The sequence below is a fragment of the Scophthalmus maximus genome, chromosome 21 (assembly GCF_022379125.1).
Source record: "Scophthalmus maximus strain ysfricsl-2021 chromosome 21, ASM2237912v1, whole genome shotgun sequence".
In the NCBI taxonomy this organism is placed as follows: Eukaryota; Metazoa; Chordata; class Actinopteri; order Pleuronectiformes; family Scophthalmidae; genus Scophthalmus; species Scophthalmus maximus.
In genome coordinates, this window is record NC_061535.1 from 1,896,049 (window position 1) to 1,907,755 (window position 11,707).

Here is an 11,707-nt window from a genome sequence, read left to right on the forward strand (position 1 = left end):
TTCCGACGCCCCGGGCCCCTCCCGCTCGCAACCGATTGGCCGCAGACGAATCCACTCCCGTCCGATTGGACGGCGGTGCTGTCGGTCAATCACACTGCAGCTGCTGATGTTTGATGCTGAGATATTTCGAGGGGCTGAAGGATCAAGCCAATCACCATCAGAAACGAAACGTGTGTATGAAGACTTACACATGTCTTATCATTTATGGTTTACTTTCTACTTTATTATGGCTTTTATGTTTAGTTTATTTACTTTTGCCTCAGAGTCAGCTGTTACATTCGAGCCTTATACACACTGAGTGGGACTTATGCAAAGACTTTGTGCTGTATATATTTTTTTAAATAGTCTGTTTATTTTTAATGAAAAAAACATGCTTGATTTGTACTGCATCAATTGTCAATATAAATCCTGCATGCTGCAATTAATATATATAAATGTGTACAGCATAAAAGGTATATATTGATCCATCCCATTCGTATATTTATACAGTATTTATTCCTTATTTCACTGCACCACTTCTATTGCTTCTTTGCACTATATACCATATGTACGTTGTACCACTTTTCAAAACCTATTTATTCAGATTTTGTTGTCCTTGTTTTTTAGCTTTATGTCTATTTTCTTATCAAGTACACTGAGAGCAATTTGAACCAGAGAAAACTGTCCTTGTATGTGCCAATAAACCTGATTATGATTATGATAACGAAAAGTTTCTTATCGTGAATGTGTAGACAATCACATAATGTTGAGTTTGAAAATATTTTCCAAATAGCACCTCCTTTTCCTAATCAATGATGAATGTTTGCTGCAGCCAACAACGTCTTGTTCTCCTGGTGTGTATGAGCAAATTACCCTGTCATCTGCCTCATGCAACACACACACACACGTGATGATACGTCTAATAAACACGTTTGTGGTGACAGGAGTTGCAGAGTAATTTGGAAGGTTGTGCAGCTCTCTGCAGGATGCAGTCTGTTTCCTGCTCAAACAGATGGGCCTCCACATCGTATTCTGCTTTCTGCAACCAAAACCTTATCACAAAATGATATAATACAATGTATAGTGGAGCGTGAATCCACTCCATCTTAGCGTATTCTTCTTTTTAGTTTGAAATATAAACTGGCTACCCTGGTTTTAAAGAAAAATGTGACTAAATTGACAGAACGTGCCTCCAAAGTAAAAGACAGTTTCACATAATTATTGGTTTCACGGTGGCGGTGGTTTACCTTTTGGTTTGTAAATTATTGGTGCTTACTCACCACTTTATTTTATTGCACAAACTTATTTGATTTCAGAAGCACTTCACTTGCATAACCACAAGCCCGATTACTTCCTCTTTCTGTGTGAATATGTTAAACATTCAACATTAATGGCTACGCTTAGTGTGCGATCAGCTTTATATCTGTAAAAATATATCTGCCTAAATGAGAGGTGTTTGGATCAAGCGTGCTATATCACGTGTTAAAATTGATTCGATGTAAAAATATCCTCAGATTACTATTTTTAACCACTCGATACACCACTAAAAAAATGTATAATTTACTGTGATAAAGCATTACAGTAGCTTACTTGTGCTAACTCCAGCTCCCTGAGTAATGAAGAGGTTTGTGAATGCCACCTGCTGGGCCACTAGTGAAACATACATGTTGTGTCAGCTCTGAACATGCAAAATGTCCTCTTCCATCCACACTGCATCATCGTTATGTCCTTATTTCATACCGTCGCTGTTGCTGGGCCTCAGGGAAATTGCAGCCGCGCACTGCATCGACCACAGAGAAAGGAAAATGTTGCCGGTGAGCCACTGAGTTGTCCCGCTACGGATAAAGCACATGCGGTCTCATGTTGTTAAAGGAGACTTTAATTCAACACAGCGCACCTGCCTCTGGGTATTAGCTTGATATGGGTCTGAAAGCAAACAGAGGCAGCGTCCAGGGGTGTAATCACTGGTGTTAAGTACACCGACTGGCTGATGGGGCCAGAACATATGTGAGAGGCAGTGAGAAAAACAGTGAAAGGTGCAGGCGGTGTACAAAATATAGATGGGAGGACATTGTACATGGTTTTCTTGGGCATAGAAATTATTTGATCTCCCAGAGTCGTGAAGAATCTGCTTGTAAATGTAGAAGTTCTTTTTGTATCTATCCCAGCACGTAAAGGCCTCATGGGAAGACATCGTAAAGAGGCAAGCAAGAGATTGAGGAGAACAAAATCAATGCCAGATGTTTTAGGAAAAGGTGGGTGGTATTTATTTTTTATTCTTTCAATCCTTGTATGTTGTATGCATGATTTCTGGGCTGACATTTACACAGTGTGGCAGCAAGACAACAGAGGGATGCCACACACCCTGTTGATGTTATGATGATTAAAGGTGTAGATCAATAAAACGATGTTCTTACGCTGCCACTCAAAAGACCAGATTCCATATGATTTAAAAGGTTGGCGCAAAATAATTCACACAAAATAATTGAACTGATTCTTTTTTTCCCTTTTCCTGACATTTTGGTCTGTGACACAATTTGACATCAAAATCAATATTATCACGGGGAAATGGTCACCACATTACATTTGTCATTAAGTTCACGCACAGATATTAAGACATTAGTTTACACCACTGGCACTCTTCCAACAACACAACAATACAAAATCATCAGATGAAGAGAAGACCCAGACATTCGTTAAGTTGCACGACCAAGCACGATTGTAAACAAACAGACTGACGTATCTAAACTCATTTGATGGGTGAGTCGAGGATCTCTTGGTAATCCTGCCGAATGGCCCTGCTCACTCTGTACAGCTTCACTCCCGTCAGCGTGAACACACTGATCATGATGACCAGGCCTCCGATGACGTCGTAGACGGATGGGATCATCCTCAGAACAATGAGCTGGAGGAGCATGGCGACCACGAACTCTAGGTGCTGCACGGTGCTGACTAAGGCTGGATGAAACTTGTTCAGAGCGTAGTATACTCCCAAGAATGCCACGGTGGAGCAGATACAGATCCCGATCAAATAGCCCCAGGTCTCCCCGTCCAGAGGGATGATGGGCTCCTGCATGATAAACATGGTGGAGGCCCCCCACACTGTGCCCGTCCAGCCGAAGGTAAAGAGTGCTGTCCACATACTTACACGCTCCTTAATGGCTCTGTAGACGATCATGGAGAGGGCAGCTGTCAGACCGGCCATCACTGTCATTGTGTAGCCAAAGGCCTCCTTCCAAAAGCTCAGCCTGGACTTCTCCTCGTCGGCAACGTTTGGCACCATGACCAGACACAGGCCAAACACGCTGCCCACCACGGTGACCACATCGGTGTAGCCTAGCCTCTCATCTAGGAGCAGGAAGGCCAGTATTGCACTGAAGACTGTGGTGGAGGCACGCCACATAATGGTGCCGTTACTTGGTGGTACAATGGCAAAAGAGGTGTAGGCGCAGGTGATGGAGATTACGTTGCAGACGCCGTAGAAGAAGAGACGCAGGCGGTAGCCCTTGGGGCCAAATGGGGCCTCCTGGTAGTAGAAGACGACCAGGATGGACAGCACTTGGATCACGGAGCGGATGAAGAGCAGCTCGAGGGAGGGCACTTTAGAGCGGTCGGCCGCTAAACGAGTGATCAGTGCCACGCAACCATGAGCCGCCGCGGCCCCGAACAAAGCCATCCAGGTCACCCTGGAGGCCAACACATTCGCCTCGCCGAAGCTAGCCAGCTGACCCCCGACCCCCTTGTCCCTTTGCGCACTTGGCTGCTTCGGCTGGGTCTCCAAGGTTCCAAAGAAAGTCCTGCCCCCTTTGGTGTCCGACACCAGTCTCTTTTCCACATTGGCTTCTGCGAAGGCGCCGAATTCCTCAAAAGAGGGTGCGTCATCGTACCCTTCATCGCCAGGCTGGGGGAAGTGAGTGGCATATTTCACTGTCACGGTGTTTGGGTGAATCTTAACTCTCTTTTTTGATCCGTACTGGAGTGAGGATGAAGGTACATCCATGTTTCTTTAGGCTTCGGGGGTGTATAATCTGGAAAATGAAGTGAAAACCGTTTCAGTGCAAATCTTGATAAAACAAAATAAAATATTCTTGCCCTCTGGTCTTGTTTTCTTTTTTATCCACCCCTCTACACACACACACACACACACACACACACACACACACACACCCACAGACACTCACATATAGATATATATATATATAGATATACCCTGCAAACTCAAGCGGCAAACATTCTGAGGCTGATGCAGTCTAATGGGGGTGAAATTACATAACAGGAAACCACAGAGGGGATGATACAAGAATGTGGGCCACTTAAAAGATGAATGGAGTTGCAGACCATAAATTAGCAAACCCTGGGATTAAAAAAAATCTGCGTTAAAGGGTTAAAATGTATGGAGTAGTCATGTGAGATATTTCTGATGCTTCCACTATAATGCCATTTGGTTGAAACACTCGATGACAGAATGTCCTTAAAAACGGAATTAATTATAGCCTATATTAGAATAAACACGAAAAAACGAAATTAATATAATAATCTGTCATGTTTGTACTGTTAGTATTTCCAAGATTTTTTTTCTTCTAGTCACAGTCATTTCGCCAACCGGACAAAGCGTTGATCAAAAACCACAAGGGGGCAGATAGGTACTCTCATCCCCCCTCCTCTTGCTCCTCGTTTTTGATACATTAATAAAACTTGATCCTTTGGTGGCATTGTTGGCGTGAAAGGAAAAAAGAAAAGAAAATTTGGTTAATTTTTAACCATTAACAATGATTAGAAATATTGTATTTTCATCATTCTTTTAGCAGATCAAATGATGATATTTTCGGGGAGGAAGGGGGATTTGAGCCCCCCCAAAAAACGAAGAATAGCGAATAGCTTTTCCTTTAGATGATCATATTGAATTTACATGTAATTTTTTAAAAATCTATAGTGCAGTTTTTAGCGTATCACTGGTGTAAAAACTGGTATATATATTTTTAGGACGGTCCTATTTATAATACCGTTAAATGTCTTACCTGTCGCTGTCTAAATAGTCCCCGTTGAATGCGCGAACTCGTGTCATAAATAAAGATCTCCCCCGATTTCTTGATCCTCACATTTGGTTGAACGCATCTGCTGTTGCCCCATCTCCCCCCCCCCCCCCCCCCCCCCTCCGCCCCCACTCGAGTGGAGCGACCCTCGGAGATGCGTGCCGCTCAATTCGCTCCCCGAGCCGTCGACGGACCCTCCTACTGCCTCTGCTTTTGCTTTCAGCAGCTCGTGAAGATGAAGCTGCTGCTGATGATGATGCTGCTGCTGATGATGATGGTGATGAAGAAGAAGAACCCCGGGGAGAGTGGCAACTGTCACGGCCAGAGGTTTCTCCTCCCCCTGCTCCTCCTACCCGAGAGCGCTTCCCGCCCACAGACCCCTTGCGCCTACTTCTTCGTCTCTCAGAGGAGACAAATGGATGTGCGACGGTCGGTCATCTTCATCATCGTCGTCATCATCATCATCGTCGTGTTCATAGGATTACGACCCGTGCGTCCAAGCCACAAGAGGAAGATTAGATTTCTCTGTCTGAGTGAATCATGCCGCGATGAAGGAAACAGATTGCCAACGTTATGCTCTGCTGTTGCTTTCTAATTGGGGCCTAATTGCACTTTATACTGTCATATTTTGCAACCTAATGTTGCAAATTCGTTCAGATGCATATAGGCTTATCGAAGATGGGGTCAGGCACGGGTGGCCCCATCTTTGATTAGCCTATATGCATCTGGACGAGTTTGCCCGTTTTCCTTTATTTAGAGTCACAGCGTGAGGTGATTGGGATTCCCACAATCCTCTCTGGGATCCTCTCGTTTGTGCCAAAGTCGACGCGAGGCAGGCATAAATTTAAGAAATTTATAGCCCTCTCAAGATGGGGGAAGTTAAAAGGTTTGAATTGGTCAATAGAACCATTGGACGGTGATTTGTAATGCTGTGGCAATCCACACCTTGTCAACAATTACATCGAGCGAGTAGTATATAGTAGTATACTCTTTTTATCATCATATGAACAAATGAATAGTGAGCAAGGCAACTTCACAGAAGATAAAGAGATAATGGGTCTTCAGTATAGCAAAAATAACGCAGCATAGTTTAGCATTATTGGCTTGAACTTTACTAACTTGTCATACTGATGTGTTATGTAGTTATAGTTGCAGTATGCCTAACATTCATGTTTACCATCATCATAAAAATGTGTTGCTGTGACTGAGGTGTTGCAGAATGAGGGCAAATCTCTTGCTCTACAGGTGTATAGTTTGACATTTTGCTCTCATTCGCTTTCTTGCTGAGAGTTAGATGATAAAATCGACCACTTTCACCTGTATCCAAAAAATCATAATAATAATGATAATAGGGGAAGCAGGGTACAAGGGTTTGCCTGGCTGCTTCTAAATGTCAAAACAATCCACCCATCGGCGTCTATAACGCTCATTAACTGACACAATGTATCTCATCAACGTATGCAGATATTTTTAACCTTTGGACAGAGAGAAGCTATCTGATTCCCTGCTCTCAATCTTCATGCTAAACCTAGCTAACCCCCCCCCCCCCCCCCCCCCCACACACACACCTTGGCTAATAACAGGTCACATTAGTTTTCCCACAACATGTGACTTCAACTCCTGGTTTAGTTTGAAGCTGTAAATTGACTCCACTGTCTGTGCTACAAGGATAAGTCAAGGTATGAAAACCAGAAATAAAAAAACACTTTAAACTCTAAACTGCCCCACAGCTCATTGAATTGAGTAATATTGCCTTGTCTTCTCATTTTACCCGCAGGATGCATAATTGCGCCAATAATAAATTCATGGTGGGGTTTTCATGATTGTAGAAAAAAGAGGAGCTCAAGGAAGTGAACCCAGAAGCTTTTTTAATTCTCTCACTTAACAGGGGAACAAATTGGTTCCATCTCCATCCATCGCCGGGGAGATTGGAAATACATTAAGTGTTTCATAATCCTCTGATTTTTAAGTCAGGCAGCCTTAGCAGAGGCTCCACTGGCAAACGCTGACCCCTAAAGTCATATTGATTATATGGCAGGGTCAGTTAGTATGGAATGGATCTTAGTGCTGCATTTGATACCATCAATCACAAAATTCTGTTACAGAGACTAGAACACATTGGTATTAAAGGAACAGCACTAGAATGGTTTAAGTCCTACTTATCTGATAGATTTCAGTTTGTTAACGTTAATAACAAATCTTCCATTCATACAAAAGTGAGACATGGAGTACCACATGGTTCTGTACTGGGACCAACCAGACTAACCTTGGCCTCCAGCTCTACTGTGAGAAACCTTGGAGTTACCTTTGACCAGGACATGTCCTTTGACTCACACATAAACAAGTCTCTAGGACAGCCTTCTTTCACCTGCGCAATATCAAGAACATTAGACACATCCTATCTCAAAAGGATGCTGAAAAACTAGTCCATGCATTTGTCACTTCTAGACTAGACTACTGTAATTCCTTACTGATAGGATGCCCCAATAAGTCTGTGAAAAGCCTCCAGCTAATCCAAAATGCCGCAGCACAAGTTCTGACAGGAACTAGAAAAAGAGATCATATTTCTCCAGTGTTAGAATCTCTGCATTGGCTTCCTGTAAAATTCAGAATAGAATTCAAAATCCTGCTCCTAACCTACAAAGCCCTCAATAATCAATCTCCATCATATCTTACAGAGCTCATAGTTTCATATTATCCCAATAGATCACTTTGCTCTGTAAACGCAGGACTACTTGTGGTTCCCAGAGTCTGTAAAAGTAGAATGCGAGGCAGAGCCTTCAGCCACCAGGCTCCTCTCCTCTGGAACCAGCTCCCAGTTTGTGTCAGGGAGGCAGACACCCTCTCTACATTTAAAGTTAAACTTAAAATATTCCTCTTTGATAAAGCTTATAGTTAGAGCTGCTCAGGTGTTTAATAAACCATTTCTTTATTATGCTGCTATAGGCCTAGACTGCTGGGGGAACTTAAATCATGAGCATCTCTTTCCCTCTTCCGCTCTCTCCTTCTCCCTCTCTCTCTCTCTCTCTCCTCAATGAGAGCTCAGATGAACCTTAGAGGTGAAGGAGGCTTCACAGAGCAGGAGTTCTACAAATTGAAGAATCTGATTCGGAGGATCAAACTTGAGCTTTTAAATGTTGAGGAGGATGAGGACACGTGAGACGGTCCGTCTGCTGTCGGTCTCAACTTTTGTATCGTATTTACTGTGTTTCTCTCCTCATGTCTTTGGAAATGATGATGTCGTCTGGGGGCCAGTAGCCAGCACCTTTTTAAGGGGGGTAGCAGGTCTGAGTCTCGATGCTTCATTGTTTTTAGTGGACTGTGGTTTTATCCCTTTGTGTAAACTGCCTCATTTTTATCAAGGACCTTTTAAAGCATGGAAACTTTTTAAATGGACCAGACTGGAACCTGCAGCATCTCTGTTCTGGCTCCTGGAGGAGCCTCTGGTGTGGGGGGCCCGGCTGGATCTCCACGATGGCAGCAGAGCCAGACTCACCGGGAGGCGGACGAGAGCTGGCGTGACAATGCTGAGGGGATCGTGGAGGCTGCTGGTCCTGGTCTCCAGAACACGGAGGCAGTAGCCTCTCTGCTGGGCCTGAGGTCGGCCCGCCACACCAGGACCATTCTGAACCATTCTTTTGTGAAACAAAAGACTGGACAGTGAAGAAAAAGGGACGCTGCGGGACTATCTTCATGGGACCGGAACCCCCGATTGCGGGAGACCCTTTTCCGCACATTTCAATCTGTGTTTTGGTGACTTTTTTTTATTTAATGCATTCTTTGATTTTTTTAGTTCACTTTTAAAGTGCATTTGTAAAAATGCTGGTGAATTTTTTAATAAAAGTTGTTTTTCAAAAATCAAATCTCTCTCTCTCTCTCTCTCTCTCTCTCTCTCTCCTTTCCCTCTTTTTCTCTCTCTCTCTGCCCCCATGTATCTACATTACATGTCACTGACTTTGTTTTCTCTCTCTCCTAGTAGATCTGACCCCAGAGCTGCAGGATCCAAACCCGTCATTAATATTATTATTATTACTATTATTATTATTAATAACATCATTGTATTTATAAGTGTCAAGTTTTCACTAATTATAAGTATCAGTCTGGTAGAAATTAAAGCAACTGTTATACAACCCCCCTATCCCCCGATATGTTTACAGTACATGTCACTAACCCTGTTTGTGTTTTCTATCTCTCCTAGTGTATCTCTGACCCCGGAGCTGCAGGACCCAAACCAGTCATTATTATTGTTATTATTATTATCATTAATATGATTAATATCATCACTAATAATAACAACAACATAATTGTATTTTTTAATTATAAGTATCAGTCTGGTAGAGATTAAAGCGGCGGTTGTACAACTGTCCTCTCTCTCTCTTCTCTCCTACTGTCTCTCACCCTCTTTCCTCCCACCTCTCCTCTCTTCCTCCTCTCTCTCCTCACCCCAACCGGTCGAGACAGATGATCAACCACAGCTGAGTTTGGTTCTGTCAGAGATTTCTTCCTGTTAAAAGGGAGTTTTTTCTCTCCACCGTCGCCAAGTGCTTTGCTCATTGTGGGATTTGTTGGGTTTTCCCTGTAATATTGTAATATTGACCTCACTATGTAAAGTGCCTTCAGACAATGTATGTTGTGATATGGCGCCATACAAATATAATTGAATTGAAATTGAATTGAAAGTAAAGAACGTAAAAGAACACAATGAAGGCTAACTATTGATGAGGGTTACTAAAATTTGTTATGATGTCCATTAATGCAGCAAGTTTCAGTGTATCTTCTTTGCATCACAACGGACTGATTTTGAGACCATATGAATACAGCATTCATAACTGTTAAATAATAAGCAACATAACAAAGGTCCAATTGCACTTTAAATCAGTAAAAAAGAAAAAAAACTGTAATCTGAAACTTTGTAGTTTTTCTGTGAGGACTCACAGAAACAAATATGTAAAATGCCTTGAGATGATGTATATGTTGTGATTTGGTGCGAAACAAATAAAAATTGAATTGAATTGACTGACAATATTGCCTATTCTAATTTCTATTTAGAAATGTTAAGGCCATAGGTTAAAAGGGTTATTTGATTAGAAACCAAACAAAAAAGCAGATTCCATGATCTCATGGATTTTGAACAGCAACTGGTATACTGTGGACTTGGATTTGGTTGACATTTCAAACATTTCCATTGTTTCTACAAGCCGATTTATTTCTTTTACATATCTCAGTGATGGCTAAACCTTTGCAGCCAAGTTACTCAAAGTGACACAAGCAATTATTGCTTACCTGGCTCCATGACCGCCTCATATGTCTCAACCTCCTTTTTCTTTTCCACTGAAAATGGAATTCTGTGTCACCGTTGCTGTTTTATAGACATGTGGCTCATTCATCATCCATCTGGGGCTCAGGCTACCTGACAACGATTGAATCTCAAAAGATTTAAACTATGCAGTATCTGGAATTGGAATTGGACAACAACAAACTACCACTGCTTGCGGTGGTCGATTGCCTGACAAGCTTGTAGAGCCATTTAGGGATTTGGAGAAAATAGAAGGTGAGACCAGGCTCGTCACTGACATATAGCAAATAAAGTGGAATAAATGGAAGACGGTGGCTTAAATAGGCCATTTGTATGTGGGTGGTGAGAGAATTTGGAGGAGCTAGGTTCTAGTTTTGATCTCCTTTAGGGCTGAGGGGTGAGTATGATCAAGTGTGTCTGACATTTTTTCATCATACAGCATGATCAGTGCATACTGTATGTGCGAGTATAAATTTAACACATAAAACCTGTGGATTGCCACTGAATTAATCAAGGATCATTGTTGAAAAGGTGAAGGCTGTTAGACTTGACAAAGCCAAACCTCTTTCCAGCATGACGCTACCTGTCGCCTTTGTTTTCTGTATTATTGCTGAAACCAAAATCAAATAGCGCCGCATACTTCCATGAATAATAAATGAGCCAACGCTTTAAATTTGTGCTACGGCAAGCCTTCTTAATTATGCATGAGCAGTAGAGGATTCCTCCTTTCCTAAAGTTTCCAGCTTCCTTTCTTTGTTTTAACTTGATTTAACTTCCACCCTGACCAAAAAAAAGCAAGCAGGAGGAATGTCCGATTGTTTCCCTCTATCATTTCAAAAGATTTTAAGATGTATCTGGTCGCACACATTTGTATATGAGTTATGTGTAATTACAGATCAGATAATATGATTTTTTATCATAACTTTATTTTCCTTTTAGCAAGACACATACTTTAATTAAACAGAGTATTGCATATGCAGGGGTTAATTTCCCATATAGCTCATCCACTTCTAATCTATAGACAACGATGAGCGATCACATGCTGTTATTCTAAGATTATTGGTGTATTTCCCTCACTCCACGAAAAATATCCATCCAGTTAGACGGGGGAAAGACTTAATATTTGTGAGAAAGCAGTTTTCCCACACATCATATCCACACTCCTGATCAAACTTGCACTATGGCAGATAATACTTTTAAAAAACTTTTTGTGTGCGTGTGCTTAATGTGGTATTATCAGTTCCTCAGAGGAACCAGGCATAATTGGAGAATAATTGGATCCTGAAGCTCCAGCAGCTGTAATTTGTTTGTTTGTTTCTTTCTTGAGACTTCCCTGAGATAATTCTTCATAAGCCAGTATTCATTTATTTCCGAGGGGATCAAAATGTCAGTACCATTT

General features: G+C 42.0%; 1 protein-coding gene across 3 annotated transcripts; it reads right to left on the minus strand.

The window, feature by feature from the left end:
• Nucleotides 1–2,220: 2,220 nt before the first annotated feature.
• On the minus strand, nt 2,221–5,138 carry slc35g2b (solute carrier family 35 member G2b). 3 transcript variants are annotated; one of them, XM_035619783.2, is made up of 3 exons: nt 4,998–5,120; nt 4,532–4,680; nt 2,221–4,007 (listed from the first exon to the last, which is right to left on the minus strand). In XM_035619783.2, the coding sequence occupies exon 3, from the start codon at nt 3,977–3,979 to the stop codon at nt 2,729–2,731; it is 1,251 nt and encodes a 416-aa protein (XP_035475676.1). In that variant the 5' UTR covers nt 3,980–4,007; nt 4,532–4,680; nt 4,998–5,120; the 3' UTR covers nt 2,221–2,728. The 3 variants fall into 3 exon arrangements, with proteins under 3 accessions (XP_035475676.1, XP_035475675.1, XP_035475677.1); XM_035619782.2 differs by lacking the exon at nt 4,532–4,680 and having other exon boundaries at nt 4,998–5,138; XM_035619784.2 differs by lacking the exons at nt 4,532–4,680; nt 4,998–5,120 and adding an exon at nt 4,189–4,493.
• Nucleotides 5,139–11,707: the final 6,569 nt, after the last annotated feature.

Bases quoted from the DNA above. Each gene is read 5' to 3' on its own strand.
- slc35g2b (XM_035619782.2), bottom strand. From the start codon at position 3,979: ATGGATGTACCTTCATCCTCACTCCAGTACGGATCAAAAAAGAGAGTT.